Source organism: Astatotilapia calliptera, chromosome 19, assembly GCF_964374335.1.
Source record: "Astatotilapia calliptera chromosome 19, fAstCal68.1, whole genome shotgun sequence".
In the NCBI taxonomy this organism is placed as follows: Eukaryota; Metazoa; Chordata; class Actinopteri; order Cichliformes; family Cichlidae; genus Astatotilapia; species Astatotilapia calliptera.
Window position 1 is genome coordinate 12,067,518 of NC_137440.1, and position 24,800 is coordinate 12,092,317.

At 45.5% G+C, this 24,800-nt stretch overlaps 2 protein-coding genes across 3 annotated transcripts; one reads left to right on the forward strand and one right to left on the reverse strand.

The window, feature by feature from the left end:
* Window positions 1–24,164, forward strand: tfb1m (transcription factor B1, mitochondrial). 2 transcript variants are annotated; one of them, XM_026151900.2, is made up of 8 exons: window positions 1–69; window positions 2,209–2,355; window positions 2,877–3,028; window positions 3,212–3,320; window positions 3,537–3,688; window positions 4,013–4,132; window positions 22,215–22,342; window positions 23,209–24,164. In XM_026151900.2, the coding sequence occupies exons 2-8, from the start codon at window positions 2,223–2,225 to the stop codon at window positions 23,495–23,497; spliced, it is 1,083 nt and encodes a 360-aa protein (XP_026007685.1). In that variant the 5' UTR covers window positions 1–69; window positions 2,209–2,222; the 3' UTR covers window positions 23,498–24,164. The 2 variants fall into 2 exon arrangements, with proteins under 2 accessions (XP_026007685.1, XP_080150012.1); XM_080293886.1 differs by lacking the exon at window positions 1–69 and adding an exon at window positions 1,242–1,259.
* Window positions 13,887–15,753, reverse strand: LOC113011984 (claudin-20). The gene is made up of 2 exons (XM_026151901.2): window positions 15,567–15,753; window positions 13,887–14,926 (listed from the first exon to the last, which is right to left on the reverse strand). The coding sequence occupies exon 2, from the start codon at window positions 14,745–14,747 to the stop codon at window positions 14,019–14,021; it is 729 nt and encodes a 242-aa protein (XP_026007686.1). The 5' UTR covers window positions 14,748–14,926; window positions 15,567–15,753; the 3' UTR covers window positions 13,887–14,018.
* Window positions 24,165–24,800: the final 636 nt, after the last annotated feature.

Here is a 24,800-nt window from a genome sequence, read left to right on the forward strand (position 1 = left end):
TGGATATCTGGTCGTCAATACGATGACGAATAAGGAAATTCAAGGAAGAGAGCACCGCCGGTGACAAACGTGGGTAAACTCCTGTGTGTTATCAGTCTCGTGTACTCGTTGTGTGTCATTGTCATTTTTATCTCGATTTTTGGAGAAAACGGTCACGTGTTTCGTGTAAATTGGCGGCTTTCCCACGAGCTCTGCGAGCTGCATTTTAGACAGCAAGCTAACATTAGCTGCAAATGTTAGCTCCTGTGTTAAGAGTGTCACAGCAGAGTCAGCTGTCAGCTTCAGAGTGGAGTTCATAAGTCCAGTTATTCAGCTCCAGTTTCTCCTCCTAAGTCGTGGATTTACGTGACGTTGGCCGTCACAGTGAACGTGTTTTCATAACGTGGAGAACGGCACATAACTGTGTGCGGGTGTTTTCATTTAGTTTTCTGCTCAAAGGCCACAAGGAGGCGCACACAAGACACGGAGAAAAAACCTGATGTGCATCTGCTCCCATAGGTTTTTGGAGAGTTTCTGTAGTTTTGTCTCTGTTCCACCAGCACAGTGGATTTTAAGAATTATAATATCACGGTGTGGTTGAAGTGCAGGATTTCAGCTTTAATTCAAGGACGTTTTATACATAGTCCCTCATTTTCAGAGGATCTAAAGTAAATGGACAAACTAAAAAAGGTTAAGGGTGAATATTAGTAGTTCAAAGTGCTGGAGGCTAGACATCATGGACATCACTAGGTGCTGTGTTTCCTGCTTGAGATGCTCTGCAGGCCTTTAGTGCAGCTGCCTTCAGCTGCTGCCTGTCTGTGAGGCGCTCTGCCTTTTAGTTTTGTATTCAGTGACTGATAAGCTGCTCTCCTGGGCTGAGCTCAAGTGACTGGCTTGCTGATTGTAGAATACCCCATTTCTTTGCCTTGAGAAACTTTGCAGTTTGCTTTGGGCTATTATCCACCTGCACTGTGGAGCTCTGTCTGATCCACTCTGCAGCACCTGTCTGAATCTGAGCATAGAGTATAGCCTTGAACACTGCGCGGTTCATTCTGCTGCTTCTGTCAGCAGTCAGATCATCACAGAACAGTGACCTGTCATACATGCTCTTTCCTTCTACATCATTCTAGTAAAATTCACTCTATGTATCATCTGTCCAAAGAGTTTTCTTTTAGATGATTTTTTTATTTTTTATTTTTTTGGGAAAAAGTCGAATCTGGTGTTCGTGTCTCCCCCCAGTTGGCTGTAGCTCAGGAGGTCCTTTAGGTCTGGCTGAGCTGGTCAGTGCATTAATTTTTTTTAGTTTTGTTGCTTTTTATTTTATTTTTTTGTTCTGTGACAGGTTTATGTGGGTTTTTCAGCGATTGCCTCCTTCTCTTGTATCAACATCTTTTTGTACTTCATATTCAGAGTTCCAGTGGAAAAAGTACCAAATACAAGTTCAGTACTAGGACTCAGCTCCTGGTCTTTTATCTGCTAAACATGCCACCAAACTGTAAAGAAACAGGTCTCACCTGGTCATGAAGCAGTTTATAAGTCCATGGTTCAGTTGAGCTGAGACTAGGGGTGGGGGAAAAAATCGATACTGTGTAGTATCGTGATATTTTGTTTGCTAATAATGTATCGATACAGGGACAGCAGAAATCGATATTTTGTTACAAAAAAGGTTTTTGTGCTCTGACTTCAGAGCATGTTGATCCTTTTTCTGAGCAAGAATCCTGACATTCCTTCACTGTCCAAATGTGTTTAACTTTTTTTTTGGCAGCAATAAACATGACAATTTACTTATTTTAATTTAAGACATGTTTTATTTTAATTAAGTTTAAAACTTTTTATTTAATGTAAAATTATATTTTGTTTTAATTTACTTTCAAATTCTTCAGTTGCTGAATGGGCTGCATAGTTATCATAAATTGCATAGTTCAGAATAGCTATAATTGTACCAGATGGTTGCATTCAGTTAAGTTGGACTAGACTTAGTTCTTATTTTATTTGTCCAGATTGGTCTTGACCCTGTTAATATATTAGTTTTATCATATTTTATTGAGTTATTCACCATTCCACTTGTTGTTCCGCTAGTCGGTTGTTTTATGTTTGTTTTTGGGTTTTTTATTGTAGCTGCTGTAACAAAGGAATTTCTTATTAATACTGTGAGATTGTGTTTTTCTTTGCTGAGGAGGCTCATCAGTCACATTTAGTCTCACAGCTTTCTGCCTTTGTTTCTCACAGCCTTCTCCCCAGTGATGGCTGCCTCGGGGAAGCTGGCTTCCTTCCGCCTGCCTCCCCTGCCGACTGTAGGTGAGCTCATAAAGCTGTACAACTTGCGAGCAGAGAAACAGCTGTCCCAGAACTTTCTGCTGGACCTGAGGCTCACAGGTTAGTCATCCAGCATTTTATTTTCTTTCTTTCATTCCTCCTTCTTCTTTTGCCCCGTCTGCAGTGTACCAAGACCCTTGAGGTCCTTCTCAGGGTACAGTAGCGTGTTACATGCACTTGATTGCACGGTGCTGCACCGCCTTGTTTGAAGGCATCGAAACCGACAGGCTTTCTTTGTAGGTGAGGTTATGTAGATCTCCTACTAATGCGAATGGACCAGCTCAGTTGTTGTAGCCCTTGAGAGCTGAGCCTTAACACAATTATCAGCGATGCAGTGCAGCTTTGATCTGCTCTCTCGTCCTTGGACAAGGTGACTGTTAGATTAATGCTTTTCATCTTCATCACACAGAGGAGAGCAGATATTGCAGCATCACACTCTATTAATCTCAATTTGGACGCCCGACTCTGATGAAAACATTTGATTGAAGAACATCTTATAATTTATAGGCTGCACGAATTGAGAATGTATCCCAGGAAATTACTATAAATGAATATTGAGTGCTCCCTCTCTGTATTCTCAGACAAAATAGTGCGCCAGGCGGGCAGCTTGAGAGATGCCCACGTGTGTGAGGTGGGGCCGGGTCCCGGAGGCCTCACCCGTTCCATCCTCAATGCTGGGGCCGCAGACCTGCTTGTTGTGGAGAAAGACACACGCTTTATCCCCGGACTGAAGGTGAGCAGAACGGCCGGATCCAGGCTGGCTGAACGAGGTCACTCTGCACACACGGCTCAAACGTCCTCACCTGCAGGAGCCGGCTCCCTCTCTTTGCAGCTGTGGCCGCTTGCAGAGTGACTGATGAGTCCTTTTATTCTTTTTAAAATGATTGTTACCTGTTTATTTTTTCCATTTGCACAGCTGTTGTCTGAGGCAGCACCGGGCAGGCTGAGGATCGTCCACGGTGACATACTCACCTACAGACTGGATCGAGGATTCCCAACAAATATCTCTAAGCCATGGGAGGGAGGTAAGAGGATGAGCGTACGTAAGCTGTTACGGCAATCAAACTGAGGGAAATACGTGTGACTAAAACGTGTGTGTGTGTGTGTGTGTGTGTGTGTGTGTGTGTGTGTGTGTGTGTGTGTGTGTGTGTGTGTGTGTGTGTGTGTGTGTGTGTGTGTGTGTGTGTGTGTGTGTGTGTGTGTGTGTGTGTGTGTGTGTGTGTGTGTGTGTGTCTTCACAGACCCTCCAAACCTACACATCATAGGGAATCTCCCATTCAGCGTCTCAACCCCGCTGATCATCAAGTGGCTGGAAAACGTAGCGAACAGAACGGGGCCCTTCACGTTTGGACGCACCCGACTCACGCTCACTTTCCAGAAAGAGGTGGCAGAGGTGGGTGAACTCCACATGACCCACATAGACCCTAAATAAAGTCAAACACCCGTGTTTGCAGATTTCCTGAGCAATCGTCACTCTGCAGACATTTTTATTCATTTCATTCTTATTTTATTGTTGTGATTTAATATTGATTCCTTGATTCATAATTAAAAATACTTTGCAGCTGAGATGAATAGATTTGGGATGGGCCTTTCATGATTCAGGCCAACAGGCTTTATTGATGTTTGCTTAATTCTTCTCTGTCTGTGATGCAAAAATCATCTTTAGGACACGTTTAATATGCTTCAGTAACTTTCAGCAGTTGTTTTTTCCATCCAGAGGTTGACGGCCAGCACAGGCAGCAAACAGAGGAGTCGTCTTTCCATCATGGCTCAGTATCTCTGCACTGTCCACAACTGCTTCACCATCCCCGGACGGGCCTTCGTCCCCAAACCAGAGGTAGTGTTTAACTAATATTTGACTTTGTGACACTGAAAAAACCTCATCAGTGTGCTGCTGAAGTTGAATTACTTTAGAGCTGGAGAAAAAGGTGTTGGGTAGGCGTTTGGCAAAGCACATGGCGTCTGATTCTTGACTTTGTTCCTCGTCCAGTTTGTGTACCAGCCGCTCGGATTAGGCTCTGCTTCAAACTGTAGTGGAATATTTTCGGTTTGTTTCAAGGTGCTGTTGAAGTTTGTGCTGATAGTTACGGTTTATTGGGAAAAGCTATAGCGAGCATTCAGATCCCCGCACGCACACCCTCGGGGGTGATGCTGGGAAAAGATTTCTTCTTTCAGAACAAAATGAAAGAAACGGTAAAGTATATTATTATAATAATAATAATAATGATATTAATCTTCAATATCAGTGAACAAGTGACGTTCCAGCTTTCATGACGTCAGCGGGACCTCACGGTGCCACGCTCCGGTCAGACCCTCATCATGTCACCCTGGCTCATCCCTCCACTCGTTCTTCTTGCTTTAAGGCTTCATTAAGACTGTGTTGAATCAGTGTTGTCTCACTTCTGTCTTTGGACCCTTTTTTTAGCTTGTAATGATGCCTGGTGGGTATTTGAGATGTGGCACGATCACACTGTGCCTTGTAATGAAGGCCTTGTTCTTTTTTAGGCCCAGTTTCTCTTTCTGCATCTTTCCACCCGTGTGTGAGCATCAGGGCCGATCGCGCATTTCGTCTTCAGCTTCAGTGTTTAACGTAGGACCAGAGGTGATGCATTAAAAAAAGGATCAATGCTGGCTAATACGCAGCTGGAGTTTATTTTAAATCGCACACATTCAAGTGTTTTAGAAAACTCAAGAGCTCGCTTGCATCTTTTGTACAAATAAAGCCATTTTTTTTCTTTCCCAGAATTAAAGGATAGGTGTTAGGTGGATGTCAGAGATAGACTGCTGGTCCCTCGAAGATGTCCTGGCTCTTTAGGAGACCCACTGACAGTAAATATTTAATCTCCCGTGTGGAGTAAAATGCAGCCGAGTGAATGGGACCAGTGCTGATTGCTCATTCTCTTAGAAGAGATGGATTCCAATGATTATTTCATCGCACTCAGCTGCCTTTCTGTGCATTTGTTTCTCTAGAGCATTTTATTTTTGTGTGTATGTCAAAGTGGAGCTTAATGGGCTTTAGCAGGCTTTATCTTTTGATGTAATATGCTCATATGGTATGAATACATTTGAACAGGGGAAGTTTCATGCTACACATGCGTGCAGATGAATCCGCGCCTCCCACATGCCCACACGGGCCATCTATTCCTACTAAATGTTTTAATGGGCTCTTGGTCAAATTGGTGTCATTAGGAGAGATGATGGCTGTTTGATGAGCAGCCCTCCTGCTGCTGGTGTCCTATAAAAGACCAGGAACAAGAGCACACAGAGTAGATGAAGTCTATCGTAGTAGTGTGTCATGTAGTATAATTCATAAAAAGCTCAGTGGCTCTGCTTTGTTTACTGGTGCACACCAGAGTAATTACGCAGAAAAGCATGAAGAGTAAAAATGTCCTTCCATGGTTTACAGGACAGAGAGGCTGAGAGGAGCGGGACCGACTGAGGTTGTCACTTATGGGAATATTGACAGATTTCCTGCTAAAGAGAAGAAGTAACCGAGATATTGTAGATGTTGAATATACAGAAAGAAAAATGCTGCGTGCATAAATTGTTATGGTTGCTGTGCAGAGTGTTAGTACTGTACACTGCTCACAGTGCTCCTTATGAAGATGGCGATGGCTAAATACCCCCCTTTGTAGAGAGGAACTAATTATACTGGTGCTGTTAGACTGCCAAGTACCAAAGGTCTGTGTCTCTGTATCTTTCTTGCTTTCTTCACTTTGCGTGAGCCTTTTTGCGAACGTGTGTGCCAATCATTGTTGGGATTATTCTGCAGCGATGCTAATGCTTTGTACAGGACAGTAAAACAAACTACACGGTAGCAGGTGCTGTGCACACATGGCAATTAGTGAAGTGTAAAAAAACAAAACATGTGAAGTGGTTTAATACTGTGAGATCAAACAAAGCGAGTCCCAGAGAGCCGCTGAAAAAGCAGTGAACCTTTCCAAATAACCACGATGAGAAAATAGCATCACTTCAAGGCGAAGGGGGGAGGGGAGTGTGGGTTGATTGGCCGGCTGATTTGAACGTAGAGGAGGCCGAGTATTGCAGGCTGATAGGATAATGAGAAAGGAAATGTTGAATCCATTTTACATCAGCGGCTGCGGGGGCCCGTATTGACGCGGGGTGGGCAGATAGGCTCTTATCCCCGCTGCTTAATTTGCCAGTCTTGTCCCTCTCGCCTCTGCTGTGTCACATTGAGTGACTGAGATTGTCCTTGAAGGGTTTCGAGAGTGGCGATTGGCTGCTTTGATGGTGTTCCCCCAGGCTCAGGGTGCCCTAGGTCCGTCCCACTGCAGATCACACCTGCCTCCTCTTTCTTATTAGTCGCTCTCCTCCTGTTAATTCTCACATAGATGGACAGACTGAGTGATGCTTGCATCGCTTCTGGGGTTCACAGCTATGCACGTATCTGAAGGCTCCCTGAGAAAACCGAAATAGGAACTGCCTTTCTGTTTTTGCTTTTGCTTTCATACACATCTCTAATTCATATTCTGGTCAGGGGTCAAGGGGTTTCTGAGTGCACGCTGACATCAAGCATCTGCATCCTCACTGCCTCCTTACATGCAAAGGAGCTGATTTGAAAAGAGAAAAGAGCACACGTTGACTCGCTCATCTCTCTTCCCCTTTCCTCTCCCCCATCTGGGTACAATGTGATTAAAATCAACCTCTTTCCATCGCAGGCGGGTCTGTAAGTCGTGCAGTAGCTGCTCCGTTGCAAACAACCTGCTGTGTCCTCTGTAGAGCTCCTCGGGGGCTCCACGTTGTGCTAACAACTCGGGTATTTGCTGAATAAGGTGAGAATGAAATTGAGGCATGGGGTAGGGCATAACAGGAAATGGAATGAATAAAAGAAAATGAGCTGAGAAATAAGGGAATAAGGGTGGGTGATGATGCAAAAATGGAAGGAAATATTGGTGATGAAAACCAGAATAAATGGAAGCAGGGTTGGAGAGCAGATTATCGTCTGAATATGAGATTTGTCAAATGAAACAAAGCCCAGAGAGCACCAGAAGACAGATTCATGACAGAGATGGATCTGAGAGGAGAGCGAGGCGTACCTCCAAACAGATGGTTGTCTGGGCCGGTCATCAGCCCTGCTCTGAGTAATGGCCGTCACCCACCAACTAACCGAGCCTCACAGGAGGAGCGCCCTACAGATGTTCGCCTTGTACACAATAGTCTACCAAGAGCACAGGCCAGATGAGCAGAGGCTAAATTAAATTTGTTAATGCCGCATTGAACTTCGGTTGTAGCTGGCAGTAGTCAGAGAGCGATTGGACTTGAATTAAAGGTACTGTACATGTACTCCTCCACAGCTCCGAGTTTTGGAGACTTTTTCCTCCTCTGTTGAATTAATTTTATCCTTTTGAATTGAAACAGGTGGTTCACTGGGGAGCATGACCCAGCTCGGACCACCGTGGTGATGAATATCTTCTCTGTGATGTAATGTGGCCTCGCTGCCCGTCTCTACAGCAAGAGTGAATCTCCTCAGAGGGGCTGTGCTGCTTTCTCACCTCCCGCCACACATCCTCCACTCTCACAATTCATCTGAGCCTATTCCTATCCCATAAACGGGGTCAAACGCGGTATCAAGAGTATCAGGGAAAGTTATTTCAATGACTCGTGCCAGCCCAGAAAATGCCCGAAGGCTTGGTCTCAATACATCACGGACCCAAGGTAAAGAAATCTAAAAATACTCCCTTGCTTCTTCCTTCTCCTCTTCCTTCATTTCCGCTCACCTTAAACAAAACGCCAAGGTTGGCAGAGCTAGCTTAAGAACATCTCCAGAGAGCCACTGCCTCCTCCTAACAAGTAACTGTGCCGAGTTTAGCAAATTCAGCTCTGTTTGGTTAGTGAGCACGCAGCGGAGGGGGTGCGGTGTTTTAAAAACCCGGCTATCCTCCAAGGAAAGAAAGTTCAGCTACAAATGAGAAAAATCAAATTACAATACATTTATCATGGGGGAAAAGCCTCACCGCGATGGGAGGCATCAATCTATAAGCTATTAAGTTGAAGGCTTACTTGAGTGTCCAATTTCAACATCACACGCGGCGGTTTGTGACTTACTTTAAGGCTTTTTATGGCGACTGAAGGTGTGGGATGGATCCCAATTTTAAAGTTCCAGGTAAAGATTTACTGGCTATATTAACTAGTTTCACTGGTGAGGTGATGAACAGCATCTTATGATTAAAGGAGCTTCTTTTTCTTTCTTTCCTTGTTGCCTGTCTACAGTAATCATCATTTTAGTCAGGAGAAATATAGATTATCTAAAAATACAAAAACCTTCAGCACCCTTGAAGCGTTTAGCCTCCCTCACCTTCAGCTTACCGAATCCTCCCGGGCACGCGTCGGTCTGCACGCTCCAAAGCTAAAATATTAAAGGGCCTCCTTTGAACTGTCACAGCGTATTGTTTTCCTACAAGCTTCCCTTTTGTCATCTTCATAGCTTTTACTGCCTCTGTCAGCGATTTACCGAGCAGCTAAGGTCGTTGCCGTTATTCCCCGGCCTCACATGTGCGCAGGGACTGGAGGAGAGCGACAAAGGAAGGTCATCCTCCCTCAGCGCTGATGAGCGCATTATATTTCCAGTATGAACCTTCATGAGCATAACTGCTGTCCGAATCAGAGAGCAGCACTTTAAGGGTTGTGACACGTTGGTGCAATTTTGAGCAATGTGGATGTGAGCGATGGCATTTCCCTAACGTGCACCGAGTCTTTTGTTCATCTTATTACCATCCACGCCTCCTCCTCCTTTTTTTTCCTGTTTGGTGATATCTGGAAAGACATTTTGCTGACCAGGAAGGTCAACAAACAAATGTGAGCTCGGAGTTGAAAGAAAAGCGCGTGATTAACCCCTGCCTGCAACTGACAAGTGCTCACCTCCCCTCATTTAAAGCTCACACTCCAGATCTGTCATAGCAGCAACTCGGGGTGAAAGCCTTTGATGAAAAATGTAGGTTAAATACACAGAAGAGCAGATCTTATTAGCGTTCCCCCACGAGAGGAGTAGTTATTTGATCTGCACTCGTATTGCATAACCAAACGCAGGGAAAGAATGAGACGGGGAGAGAGAGAGGCTTTAATAATCCATGTTTGTTTCAGGAAAGCATATTTTCACTCACCCTCTGTTGATGAGACTCCAATCAGCTGTAATGAGAGCCCGGATTCTAATGTAATAACCACCCCATCTGAAGTGTATAGGCTAAATATGACACCAGCGTGAACGTGAGGGAACGTGCTGTGCAGGATTGTGATCTGAACCAAACTCCCATCAAGTCTGAGACATTTTCACAGACATTTTCAATTTTAATATTAGACAAAGATCACAGAGTTTGTTTGTTGTATGAAGGGGAAAAGCTATCCAAACCTAGCTGCTACGGTACCTTGTTAAATCATGAATTAACCACAGAAAGCTTCAGTTTCAGGCCTGATTATAGCCAAACCTGTTGAATAACATTAAATAGAACCTGTGAAGTGAATCAGGCTAAAAGAGAAACAAGTGAGAGACGAGGTCACTGCCATCTCTCAATCTGGAAAGGGTTAAAAATCCATTTCTAAAGCTTTGAGATGCCAGTGAACCACAGTGAGAGGGATTATCCACATGTTATCCACAAACCTTGGAATAGAGCTGAACCTTCCCAGGAGTGACCGACCTACCAAAGTTACTGAACGAGCGCATCGACGCCCCGTCCAGGACGGCAGAGAACAACCCCAAACAACACTTAAAAAACTGCAGGCCTCACTTCTCTCAGTCTGACTCACATCCGAACGGCTCAGAAACAACAAAATGAACGTTTTGGAGTGAAATAATCACAGTCTGGGTTCAAATGCAGTTAAGACGCTTTGGCGTGGCCTGAAACGGGAAGTTCATGCCGGAAAACCCTCCAGTGTGGCTGAATGCAAACAATTCTGCGAATTCCTCCACAGTCATGTGAAAGGCTCGTTGCTGGTTATCATTAAAGGTGGCACAACCAGTTATTAGGTTAAAGGGAAATTACGTTTTTAACATTTGTTTGATCTGAAACGTGTAAATGTGACAAATCTGCAACAAATTAAGAAATGAGAAACGGGGTAAATACCATTTCATAGCACTGATTAATTATTAAAGAACTGGGACAAAGAAGTGTGGTCTGCAGCGGAGGAGTAAACTAGTCCATTTTCAGTTAATCTGATTGATCAGTTGGTCAAAGGATCCTTTTTTTCTAGCAAAAATGTGATAAAATACCAAAAAGAGAGGCGGCAAAAAATGTTCTTCTTTCCACCAGTTGGCAGAAGAGTTTACATGTCGTTAAACTCGTCGCTTTGTGCCAGATAAACCAGCCAACTCGGATAACTCGCGTTCCCTTCAACTCCCAGAAGTGTCGTTATTGCTTCCTTCGTGTATTCGCTCATGTTATCACTAAGAAATAACTGGAGGAGATTGGGAGCAGCTTTATAAAACCCTTTCTTTAAGTGCGATTTTCAGAGAATCCTTTTTATTTTTTTTATTCTTGTTGTTGGACGCACTGCTGTACTGGTGGGTGCTGCATACGAGCAGCCTGCCTTCCCTCCTGCACGCTGCGCAGCCTGTACCATCCAGCAATCTGTACATTTGGCAGGAAGATGAATGCTATCGCCGTCCCCATCAGCCACACACATAAAAGCACACAACATCCAGCAGGCGCGCTGCTTTCACAAAATAGTTTTATTGGTAAAAAATAGAACTACTTGCACAAGCACATTGAGACAACTGTATCAGAACTTGTGAACTGTTTATCATCACAAATATGCTCTGGCAAAGTAAGAAGTGCTAAAGCATCCACAAAAATAAGCTGCAGTTATCAAAACCATAAATCAACGTCTTGGTACAGGATACGCAGGAGAGCTTAACTCTTTTTAGGACCTAGTCACTTTGCACTCTGGCCATTTATAAGCTAATGAAATCGCGTGCTGATGATCAAGCTGCACAGCCACAAAAAAGAGAGATTTTTAGCTAATTTTTTTCCCTGCATAATCATATCAGACCGAAAGACTTTCCCTTTTTTTCCAGAGTGCCAGTTGTGTGATGTACTTGTCCTGGTCCAGAGAGGTTGAATGCTCAGCCATTTGAACCGAACTGCTGTCAAATAACGTAAACGTGCACTGACTAGTCTTCTTATAAAGAAGATATGATATGAGCGTGGTGTATCTTATACTGAACCAGTGTGAAGGAATCCCGATCCTTCAGTAGGAAACCTAAACGTATTAAAAATCTAGACGCTTGTGTACAGTTGTCACAGACCTGCAGTAAACCGGAATTCCTGAAACAAGCGTTATTTACTTTTCACTCGTCTTCCTCCTGTTTCGTCTCGCTGTGCTTTGGGAAATGAGGAATAAAGAGGATTTAAAATAACCCTCGAAAGCCGCACCGGACTGTACACAAGCATCCAGCTGATTCGGACGAATCACAAATCCATAAAACATTTGCTAATGTAGAATTCATGTACAAACAAGTTGTTAAAAAAATAAACAAAAAGAACTTCCGATATTATTAAAACGTGTCATCATGAGACCATTTGGCACATTCTCAAAACACATAACGTGTCAGTATTACTTGATGACTTGGCACATTCTTTACTTTGTTTATTGCATTGGTAATGGTGCCTGGGCAGTGAGTCGTTGTCAGGAGGCCAGTTCCTTTGGGAGCAGTCTGAGCTGGGCAAGAGGGCTAAACCGGGGCGGGGCAAAAAAAACAACCCCGCGGGGCCACCGGCAGCTCCCACAGCGAATCCCGTGGTGTGCCGGCAGCAGCCTGCAGGTGGCGAGCTGGGCTTAGCCATCTGCTCTCCCCCAGGAAGCTGCATTCTTATGAGAGAGAAGGAGAGAATGTGCAGTTCTATACATCACTGCCAAGGCCTGTCTCAAGCACAAAAACAATATTCCTCCCATCTTCTTACCTCAGAAAATAGAGCGCACGGTAACTGTGAAAGCGTAGCTGCAAAACTGACACGAGTGCGTGTTTGTGTGCGTCTCAGAAGGACATGCTTTCAACATGCATCAGTGTTCTCTTGTCAGGAATCATATCCTGACACAAGCAGGACGGGGAGATGGAGTAAAAAAAGACGAGGGCGACTGGTAGGTAAACGAGGACAGTCTGGTGGATGAAATTTAAGACACTGAGACCCTTCTGCAGGTGCAGGCTGGTAGTGTATGCGCATTGCTGACGTACTTGAAAAACAAGTCGCATATGGAGAATGACTCAAATCATTTTTAGCCTCTTGCCACACGACTACCCAGTTGGCTGTGACTCAGGATTCCTCCTCTCATCTGCTTTGTTTTTTCCTCTGTGCCACTGCACCATTAAACATCTGTTCATCCATGTGAGACCGCATGCACGGCATAGACACCATATAGGGGTGTGTTACAAAGAAGAGCCATTTTCCAGCCCCCCCCCCCCCCGACCAGGGCTTCTGCTTCATGTCACTGGTTAATAAAGGGGATTAGTGAAAGTAGTGTGAGCAGAGGCTCTGATGAAAGCTTATGGCATGCCATGGCAAGAGAATAAGATGCCCCCTACCCACCCGCCCACTCAAAATAAAACAACTTGACTGATTGACACGCACATACCCCCAGACAATGCTTGAATTCGGTTTCCATGGCAGTGTGGAGGTGGATGACAGGAGAGAAAAGCACATGCAAAAAGCCGGCGTGTCGGAGTGTTTACTGCATACGAGAAGACGCACAAGTGCATGTGTAAATGTGTGGGCGTGATCGTCTGGGATGGATCGAGATGGGTAGCTGCTACTTACAGGCAGACTGTTTTTGTTTGGATGGAAATATGAGATGGTCCACTCTGCTGCTGAAGTATTGGATCACGCTCTTTTCAATTTCTCTCCATCTCTCTCATATTTCCACCTGCAGAGAGAGACACAGGCATCTGTTTGCCTGCATTTTCTCTCTTAAATCCAGCCCAGCAGCCCACATCTACTCCTCCTGACAGTCCTCTTTGAACAGTTACAGCAGGGTAATGTTTCTACAGCTTTTCAGGCACAGGCATTGTGTGGCTATGTCTCAGTCTTCTACCAGGCATTCCGCTGTATTTGTACACAGGCTCCACACAGCATGCTTTAGAGGCAAAATATCAACGTCATTCTAGTAGCTAACAAAAATATGCCCATTTATTTCATTAGTCAATTCCATGTTGCATTCTAGTGGACAAGCATAGGATAAACTACAATGGCTTGCTATGTGAGGGTTTCCACCTACTGCTCTTGGGCTTTATATTGCCTGTTTTATCAAATGAGACGAAGGACTGAACGATTGTAAATAGCAGCTAAATAATCGTATGTTTTTTCCTTCAATTTAAACCTTTGGCGAGGGAAAAAAAAACTCCACTCAAGGCTTCCTTATTTGCTTAATTCATTCCGCAGGGAACTCTGTGTGATTTACTGATGAAGGATGTCTGCGTTTGGTTGGCAGCTTCCGTCAGTTCTGCAGCACCTTATCCTGGTATCCTGGCTCCTTGCACATTCACGCCGTTTGTTCCAAGGCGCTGCTCAGGGAATACCTCGACTGCTTGTGCTTGCAAAACAGAAAAAAGAAGATGGAGCAGAAGGAAAAATGTGATTTCAAAGTTGTTGCTCTCCTCTTTTTTTTTTTTTCTTTTTTTTTTCCCCCTCCAACTCCATCCTTGAGTAGATCCTAGTGCGTAGCCGTGATGTTTCCCCTCGGGCTCGTCTCCCTTTGGCGTGCACAGCACTGCGTTATTACACGTAGTCCTGCAGGCTGTAGCCCGTCTTATTGTCTAATGGGGAGAGAGAGCAGTACTGGTGCTGGAGCTCCTGCTGCTGCTGAAGCAGCTGTTGTTGCTGCTGCTGGAGAAGCAATTTGTCAGGGGGGGGCAGCAGGACCAGATCCTGGGGTCCGTGTCTCTTTCCCGAGCAGGACATACAGAAAATGGACCCCCCCACAAAGAGGAAACCTGCGGAAACAAAGGCAACGTACACGGCACCTCCAGGCTCAAACTTATTGCTCTCGGGAACGCTGGAATCCAGGAAGTTGGTGATGACCTCATTGGTAAACCAAGACGCAGGCACCAGACACAGAAAGCCTGCAGCGACGAAGCAGCCGCCGCTGGCGATGGCGGCGTGTCGCTTGGAGCGCCGTCCACCTCCCCAGCGCGTGCATTTTAGTCCCAGGGAGGCGAGGCAAAGGCCCATGGCAGCCAGTACGCAGCACAGCACCATAGTGGTGCGAGCAGTCTGCAAGTATGCGGGTAGTGAAAGCACTGAATACTTAAGTGTGCAACTAAACATGCCTGTGCTGTACCATGTGCAGTCCATCCACAGTCCCTGCATCTGGGAGATAGCTGTGATGATGTTGGAGCCCACATCTGCGCTCACCTTCCAGTTAGGCAGCAGAGTGGCCACCATGGCGCCCATGATGCCCAGCAGAGCTAGGACGAATCCAAATATCTGCATGCCCGTGGATGCCATGCTGCTTTTCAAGTCGACGCCGCTGCCGCCTCAGCCGTTGTCCTCTCCGGGCAGCATTCACCCCGCTCCGGCACCGCTGCTCGTGGACCCCCGCCGCCTCCCTCCCCTCCTTTGGTGGTGCACCAGCTGCCAGTCAGAATCCCCCAGTTCCCCGGCTCCTCAGCTGCAGCTCCACTGGGCTGGAGGAGAGAGACGGAAATGAGAAATTCACATCTCATTCACCTCACACAAGCGCAGACTTTTTTCTTTTTTGGCTGGAAACAAAGGACAGCATCAAGCACTGGCGCTAAGAGCTGGCTCAGGCTCACTGTAGGTAAGCAAGACACCGCCGGTCGTTGTGCATGTGTGCTCTACTCCTCTGCTTTTACAGAGCTACTGTCTGTGAGGAAGATGAGTTTGTGTTTGAGGTATTTGCCATGCTCAGTAGTCACAGTATGTGGACTCTGAGCTGCAGTGCCTTCACTCCACTCACACAGTCGACTGTATTTTCTACCACTTTGATTTCAGCGCTGTTTACCGAACAAACTGAGACTAGCCTTTAAAGACTTGCACAGCCTCATCTAAAGCTGGAACACCAATTATTATTTACTCGGTCGCAGAAATAAACTTTGAAAATAAAGCTTTTTTTTCTCTATATTACTATTTTTTTTTATTATTATTTTTTTATTCACATTTTTTAGTCGGACCTCCTGACATAACGGTTTTTCTCATTCACGGCTCGTTCCAGCTTGTAATGAACAGTAAACGCGGGCCACTTGTTTCCGTTTTGTTTCCCGGTCCAGTCTGAAAGAAAGCAGCGCTGTGGGAATGATCTCTTACCCCGGCTGGTGCAGAGCTGGCGCGTCACGGTGTTCGCAGTGATTCCGGTAAACACGGCAGGCTTCTGAGGGGGCGAGGAGCACGATTCATCCCGGACCGCGGAGCCGTTCGAGCCATCCATTTCCTTAGCAACAGAGCGGAGAGACCACACAGGCTCGGCCGGAGCCCGGAGGAATAACCGGAGCTCTCTCGCTCTCTCGCGCGCGCGCTCTCTCTCTCTCTTTGTGAGTCGCTCCTCGCCGGTTTGTGTGTCTGCGCGTGCGTGGGCTCGCACGTTGGAGCAGAGCGGTCTCTGCCTCCCAACTTCAAAGACGGCTCAAACCTCACAGCTCCGCGCCGCTACTGTACTACCGACACCTCCTCCACCTTCGAGCAGCCAGAACAGGACCGGAACTACTTCTGCCGTTTCACTCGAACCGAACTCCTTTAATTACTGATTTCGCGTCATTTTCACTATTTTCTACATTATTTATCATTAATTTCACTAAACAATTACGTGACTAGTCATATATAAGTTATATATTTACATGTCTTAGGTTTATATACAAAAAATGACTTTTGTCCCCTAGAGAGAGCTTCAGTAAAATAAAACTGTCCAAACATCAGATTTTATCTGGTTATTTATTTATACATTATTTTTGTGAATTTGTTTTTGTGTTAATATTTTAGAACTGATTACAGTAGTGCATGTTGTTACAGAGTGCTATTTGTTTTTTGTTTTTTTATTTTACAAAAGGGTCATATTGGCATATAAAGAGTTTATGAAACAATAACAGGGAGAAAAATCCTTGTGCTATGCAGTATAAACTGCCCGGGGCTTTAAAAGCGCCTTGTTTGACAGAAACCTGTACATTTCCCGTTGTTTCTGGCTGTATAATAAGCAGATTTTTGTGTCGTGCAGGATTAACTTAAAGACCAGTTACAAAAAAAATGTGTGGCTCGTGGCTCAAGCATTTATTAAAAGATACCAGAAATCCGCCCATGATGGGGAAAAATGCTGCTAACTAACAAAATAAAATGATATTCATCCCATTGTTGCACTGAGCTTCCTAGTTAATCATAATTCAGTGCTGCTGTTGTTAAAATGTATGCCTAAGTAATGGCTGAGAGGGCTAGATAAGATTTCCAATCATAGCCTGACGGTACCATGGGGAAGGGTACTCTAATTAAGGCAGAAGAAATAGCTGCTATGATTGTGGCCAGATGAGCTGGTCAGGCTTTGGTATTGTGAGGCTTTGTTTTTCTAGGTCCAGAGGCCAGAGGAGCATGTGTATCCCGCCATGCCAAAACTGACCCTCCCCAGAGCTTCATCTTCATCAGCATCAGTCAGCAGAATGCTAAAATTCACAGCTGCTCCCCTGTCTTTGCCCGTCTTTCCTCCCTTCCCTGTAGAGGACATAGAACAACAGGGGGAGTGGCTAGGACGGCCTTGATTCATGAATGACAAAGAGGACAAAAGAGCGAGAGAGGAAGAAAATCAGGCATGGTTTAATAGAGCCGATATCCTGATATCCTTGTAAATGCAGATGTGCGTTGCTCTTATTTTGCTGCAAAGGCACAAAAACGTCCGGCTGTGGGAAATAGTTTTGCCAGTCTCCCAACTGCAGTACAGGCCAGGTATTGGAGACGGTGATGCGTGGTCATTACGTGGAGATGGTTTGGTAGCAATTGATTTGTTTAGCTATTGATCCGGTTGTTTATTTCTACCCAGCCTCCACTGTTTTTCCTGTAAACTACCCCTCAGAGACCCTGGTCTTAAAATGAGATGTGGGGATGGTGCACACAACATTAGCTCCAGTGTGATGCCGGTGTCGACCTTCGGCGCTACATTCTTAGAATTCCTTGTGGGACGCACCTGCAGCGAGATGAGAGATTTTCCAGCTTTCTACACGCACACTGCAGTATGGCGTGTGTGACCTGTCTCCTGGTAACTGATGAGATCTTAAGTGCTGATGCTGCTGTTGTTCGCTTAGAAGCAAGATAAATAAATAAATAAATAAATGCATTATAGAGGGAATGGATGTAGGGGGAGAAGAGCAAAATGCAGTCAACAAATACCCAGTGGGTGCAGATGTGACGCTGTGATGTGTGAAGATTTTGTGGGCTATTATAAGCGTGGTCCCTTTTTATTTTATCACCTTACAGCAGAGCTCTCCAGCGTTTCTGCAGCGTAGCTGTGAGGCGCTGCCGGCCCAGCCGTGCTCCTTTTTGCCCGCGCGAGGGGCTTTTATCGTTCACTTTACGTTTTTTTTTCCCCGTTTTATGTCCGCTCTTGCGTAATTGGTTTTCAGGCTCATCGCCTTGCAACAGCGATTTGTTCACAGTTCCGATGCAAGGTGTCTTGCGATAGCTGTGATGTTGCTGTCACTGCAATCTTGTTGCAGAGCAGGGTCCAAGTCTAGTTTCACCCTACATAATATGTGCAAACCCGTCTCAGACAAAACATTTCTGACATTTTGTAAAATTACCAGCATATTAAAGACTCTCTTCGGGCTACACCGTGAAGCAAGTGGCCGAGCCTGGACTGACGTGTGTGAGGCTTTTAGTGTCCCGTATGAACTTCTTTTTCCCATGCTATCATCATTTACTGGCACAGTAAATTTCACATTTTTGGGCAAAGTTCAAGCTTTTCTATGACGAAAGTTTCTCTCCAAGGAGCTGATCTTGTCAGAGGCTAGGCTGGAGTGTCTCGAATGTCCTGTGTGCATGCCAAGGGCCAATTTCATGGGAAGTATGCTGGGCTGCCTGCACAGGAAGCCCTAAGCCCTTCCTTCTTAAACCCCTCAAGCAATATCAGCCTGGTATATTCAGTGGCATTGACTGCTGCCTTCTCCTCTCCGAGAGGCTGTCTGCCTCCTCTGATGTAATGGAGGTTGTCTTCCCAAGGTATTGTCATGATTAATGCAGCTCTTCCCTCTTCGGTTGCAGGATCTCCGTGAGCTTTTGTCTCGTGTATTCCCTGGCTGTATATAGCTTTCTTCCATCCCCCAGCTCTTTCTCCAAACCTGCCATTATGTAAGTGTCGGAGGTTCAGGTAGTGTAGTGGCTAGAGCCCGAGGGCCCCTGCCATCTCATCTTGGCTACGCTTAGAGGGACATGACAAATTACTGCTCACACGCAATTGGGTAAAGTCACCAAGAAAGACACATCGGAGATGGAAATGGGGGGAAAGGAGAGCAAGAGAAGGAAGCTGTATAAAGTAATAGTGCTGCTTTTGGAAGGTCAAACACATGAAATATAGTAAAGTGCAAATCTTTTCATGCAGATGTCCGATTATTGGGTCAGAAAAAGGTCTGAAGTTGAGGACGAAAGCAGACGTGACTGTTCAGAACGCTCGAACCGAATCACTGTACGCTTCATAAAAGGCGCCATTGTTGGTTAATCGGATTATTTGAGTTGCCATATTTGGAATAAGAAGCAGGTTCAGAGTTGGTGTAAATGTTTGAAGTCGTTGTTTCCCAAATGTAATCAAGTTATCTGAATTAAGTGAGTCAGAGCGAGAGGAATGTTCATGAGCTGGACTAAAGATCCTTACATAACAGCTCAAATTGGGCTAATGAGTCGCTTGTTTATTTTTCTTCTTCTCCTAAAAAAAATGACTCCCACAGTCTGGCCAGCCTGTGTGCTCTTCACAGGTGATCCCCACTGCTACCTTTGTACAGCACAGGGTGACGGATAATGGGCTCAGAGGGGGTCGGTAAGTCTGGGATATGCTTCACAGAGAGCATTGAAGGCATGTTCACAGCGCCTCGGCACAGGAGCCAGGTGACGGCACGTGATTTAAGATGGAGTTTCCTTACATGTTGGGGTTATCGAGGGGAGGGATTAATGGCAGGGAGTGGGACATATTACAGTGGTGCTACCTAGTGAAGTCATGTAGCAAGGCCACACATAAATCAAACGGGCAAAGTGACTTGGACAAGCTGATGGCTGAAATGCTGCTGCCTGTATAGTCCCAGTATCGACTTTTCCCTTGCTCCTCTCTTAAATCATGAAGTGCGGAATATAAATGGCCTAATTATTCCAGCAGAGAGTGAAATTAAAGACGTTCCTTTTTATTGCTTCTTCCTAGCAGATGGTGGTCTGATCTAGCGTCACCAAAGCACCCATACAAGTGTTTTTCCAAATTCCAGATACAAAGTCCTGACTGAATTTCTGTCGACACGACAGGTGGAGACGGCGCCTTTCATGATGCAGACAAAATACCGCAGCCCCGCCGCTGGGTGCCCGGGACGGCTCGTGGCCTTTGATTGTAAAATATTCTCTGTGTAAATGATAAACTCATTTTGAAGAAGATTTAAGATTAATTGTTTATACCCACGACATCCTTTGTCCCTGCTCCTTATGCTGCATCCAGTTTGAAGCATTCCCGTACTGTTATAGCGCACAGCCTTCAGGGCTGGTGAGACAAAGGGTCTCCACTGCTGCTGTCCCATTAAAAGCCTCTTTGGCAGGATGCTCAGCAGCAACCAGGCATCTCTGGACTACACAGGGATCTATAGATCTGATATGAGATAGAGCTGTGGTTTACAAGCGCTCCTGAACGCTACATCTGTTTTTAAAGAAAAACAACAACTCTAAATGGCTTAATTAAAATCCTTTGGTACCCTTGGACCACTTTAGCTTTCTTCCCCTAATTATCAACACCAGCCGCGACTCCCGGACAGCACGAAGCAGCTGAGAAGGAGAGTGAATCACACAATCCAGAGATACAAGCCACATGGGTGCACAAGGAGCTCCGTGGGGCACGTCGTCACCACAGGAAGACTTTGAACGGAGTTGAATTAGATGTCATTTTATTTTACCCCCGTTAAGCGTGAGAAGGGGGCGCTTATCCTTAGGGGATGTGTGGTTCACATGTTTGTATTGCCTCGAATCTTTAAATTAACATTGCCAGTCATGCACCAGCACGCTTTGCTCCTTTTGCAGCTTTTGCCATCTCTGCGGTTCCTCCCAGCGTATACCTGAATAAAAAGTCATGTGAAATTACAGATAAAAGCACTTAAGGACTACGAAATGTGTTATTATTAAGAATAGCACTCTGGATGTGTGTCTATGTAGCTCCCCTTTTCGATGTGCTCGAGCAGTCCCACTCAGTGCTCCCTCCTGAGGGAAGTAAGGCTATTACCGACTATGGAAAGACTGACAGGCAGCTGTTGTGCTCTGCTGCCCGTAGTCTGCCTGAGCTTTAGGTCCCCACGCAGTGCAGTATCACCCTGATTGTGCAGTATCTCCTTTAACTATAACTTACAGAACTGGCAGCATCATGTGAAATGTGCTTGAACAACGATGTCCTTCTTTGCGCTGCTAAAGCAAAGATCTGGAGATTCAGAAATAGTCTTTTTAATGTATTTTGGTTCTTTTGAGCTCATCATGACATTGAGGAGATAAAGAGAGTTAGAGGATGCTTTACAGGAGAACAAGTGAAGTGCTAGAATAGAACGTGTGTACGTATAGGTGCTTGAAAGTAAAAGATCTGAGAGTGAGAAAGATGCACTCTGCTGGCTCAGACGCGATTACTTCATCAGTATGTCATGTTAGCTTAGAGCTGACACAGGAAGGATCAGGAGGAGGCTGCCAGAGTGGAACTGGAGCCGAGAGTCCCACCACCAGTCCTTAACTGGGGTTCGCTTCAGGTTCCCGAACGGGGGGTACCTAAAGGGGGTTTGTGGTAACACTGTAAAGACTTCAGCTGACGTGAAATAAAAAAGTGCGTCCCTGGTCTCTCCGTGGGCAGCTCTGGATCACCTCCAGTATAGCTGGTCCTGCTTTCTCCTGCATCTGCGGTGTGCTGGGAGGTTCCAGATTTATGGATTTTATAGATATTATTTATTATGTTTGTGGTTTTCAGATATTTTGCTACAAGTAACAAAAATAAATTAATAGTCAGATGTATTACGGTGTAACACATGGCCTTATTCGTTTATTAGGGACTATGGGGCTGGTGTTGATTTAACCTGATTGGCTCCTAAGGTTTCAAACTGTTGCTGTAGTTTCTCCTGAAACGCTCGTGGGACCATTTGTCCAAATGTGACCTTCAAAAACAAAAACATTTCCAAAATATCTCCACCTTCCTGGGCTCCACCGAACCCTGGAGTACTTTTCTGGGACCTTCTTAAGTGAGCTGAAAGCAGGTATATGCGATTTAGTTCCCGCTGAATCATCCATGGCTGCCTGCATCGCTGCATCTATATATGGTCGGTCCTCAGTGGAAATGTTAGAGGCAGATAGTGGGATAAAGAGATGCGCTCTACGGTGAGTCAGGCTTGCAGGTATTAAGGAACTCGGTGGTGATGCAACAACAGAGACTCAGTTTCTATGGTCCATTGCACAGGTGTTACTGTGGCAACTGGAACTAGCTCGCCAACCAGCCGTGCTGCGTCATCTTATTTTCTCCCTTCCCTCCTTCTTTTATCCCGGAGTGTTGAGCCCTTTCCCTCTTTCGCTCTCTTTGTCCAGCTTTGTATCTCTCGTGCCATTTGTCAGGAAAGCTTGTTTTTTTGGCACACTTGACATTCCCCCTCTGATCACACCTGACTGTTCTTTTTCTGCCACTTTCTTTCACCACATTCCCATGAGCACACTCTCTGCAGTCTAGTTTTAAGGTCTGTGCTAACCCCCCGCTGTCTGGATTTCCTCTCGTTGTAGGTTGACGTGGGAGTAGTTCACTTCACCCCCTTGGTTCAGCCCCAGATCCAGCAGCCCTTTCAGCTGGTGGAGAAAGTCGTCAGGAACGTTTTCCAATTCCGTAGGAAGCACTGCCATAAAGGAGTCGAGTAAGTACACATTAACCTAATGAAGCTTGTAGGGCCTCGATCCACTCTTTCCCTCTTTTTACTTTTTAATCCATGCGTCATTCACATCAGTTATTCTCTCTCTACATTTTTCATGTCTGACGGCAACGTCTTCATCTCATCGTTAATTAGAGTGGCTTTATATATTTTTTATATTCACCATTCAGACAGCTTTTGAGTGTTTCTCTAACCAAATCTGAACATTCGAGTAACTTCAGAGCAGCTAGTAACAAAGCCAGACACCCACATGCGTGTGCCCATCGCCCCCGTGCCTGTTAGGGAAGTGTATGTAGGCCCGGATAACAAAAGAGCGCTGGCTGTTTGAAAGAGAGCAGCAATTATGAGTCACTGAGGTAGCATAGGAAAACGAGGAAGCATATTTTATGTAACTGCCGTGGGTCGGTGGCAGCAGCACCAAACTGGGGAGGCGGCACCAGCACTCGAGCACCTAAAAAGCATCTGCAGATTGTGTGGAGCTGGCTGTCACTCGCTAACCTGCAGCGAACGAGTCCGCAGCAACATCTGAGGCAGGGACAGCTTTCAGGGTGGGAGACGGCAAAATAAATAAAAATTAGCAATTGAAATCACAGCTGCTCTGTTTCTGATTTAGAAACTTTGTGTGAGTTTAATGGCAGCCCTGGACTATGCAGTGTGGCTGTGGAGTAAATTAACAATTCATGAGGACTTTGTGTGATTTCAATTAACTTCACCGATCTGAAATAATTGCTGAGGGATAATTTCTTTCTGTTTGAACTTTCTGATGCCATTAAACTTGCATGATCGTTAAGATATCAAAGCGGACTAAGCGCAGGAATCTGTACTCTCGTGTCGTCGCTTTTTCCCCACAGGAAGTTGTTCCCTGAGGCGCGTCGTGTTGAACTGACACAGGAGATGATGCAGCAGGCCGACGTGGACCCCATCCTGCGCCCCACAGAACTCACCATACCCCAGTTCAGGGCGTTAGCAGATGCCTACGCTCGTCTCTGCGCTCACGAGCCCGCTCTTCTCACCTACGAGTTCAGAGAGGAGCTCAGGCTGAAGCACGTTGCCAGAAAAAGCAACACGGCATCATCGCCTACACTTACGGACGCACCGAGCGGCGTGGCAGAGTCCTCTGCAACCCCGCTGAAAAAATAAAAAGCATGGACACCAAGAGAAGGGGACTAATAGCTTCTGTTAGCACAGGGAGACAACAGTCTGCTCTTAGCTGTGACATTTCCACCTGGCATAACCATGCATTTTTAAAGCATTTCCCCTGCACACACACGGCAATTTGGTATACAGGAAATACTGGGACTCACACACAGGATCCACACAGGCTTTGGCTCAGCCCCTTAACCATTTCCTGGGATCCAACAGCTACCAGCAAGTCACGTGTTTTAGGGAGGATGAAGAAAGGCGGCTAGTTCGTTCCCCACAGAAGCTTTTTAAGAGAAAGCATCTCTTCATGTCCCAGTTCTTACTTCTTATCCATCTCACATAACACCTCATCCTGTGGGACTGAAAGAAACAGTGTTTTCAGGGTGATTTAGACAAGGAGAACATGGCAGCTCCATATTCAGGCCACTTTTATTCCTTCCAGTGTGTATTGCTCAGTCTCTGGGGAGACGGCGCTTTAAGGGACAAAGAGTGCTGTGAATTTGTCAGCTCAAGAAAGACTCGTCATGCAAAAGGAAGATGGCTGCAATTAAAATATTTTTTTGTTCAAAACTTTTTGTGTTGCGTTCTGTGGGCTAATGGTGGGGTAAGATGTGCTTGTAGTATAACTGGAAAATGAGGCAAAATAATAAAATCTTACAAGTGACTGTTGTTTGTTTAATCAGAAGTATGAATAAATAGCAGCGTGTGCAGTGTTTCTCGGTGAAAGCATTGTAGTTTTAAATATTCCTCTATGAGCAGACTGTCACCAGCAGAACATGGCAGCGCTGCTTCCTGCCAGTATGGCAGATGGCGTGCTAGGGCTGAGTAGTTGCCAGAGTTAGAATTCACTCAGTTCTGATGATAGGTGGGTGATAATCGACAGCCACAATCAACAATCCGCATGACGTGCAGGAGTGATGTGATGCGCGCCGTTCAGTCTGCTCAGTCACCCCAAAATAAACTGCTCTTACGATAAGCTTTTATTTTGGTAGATGACGGCGTGTGGAGGAGGACTGAAGGGTGAGGAATTGCATCACGCAGAGGAGGAAGATAATTAGCCACTAACAAGATGCAAGGCTGCGGTCGTAGAGGCATTTGTTTGGTTTGTCTGATACCTTTGAGCATTAGTGTACGCATCATATCTCAAAGTCAATTATACTCTGAATAATGTACAGAAGCGGCCAATCAGGCACCGTGTCCACCACAGCTGTGTGAAGACCGTCATCCCGCAGCTACAGGTGAGTGAAAACTTGATGAGCTGGTCAGGAAAGTCACCTGTTATATTTTTGGATCAAAAATT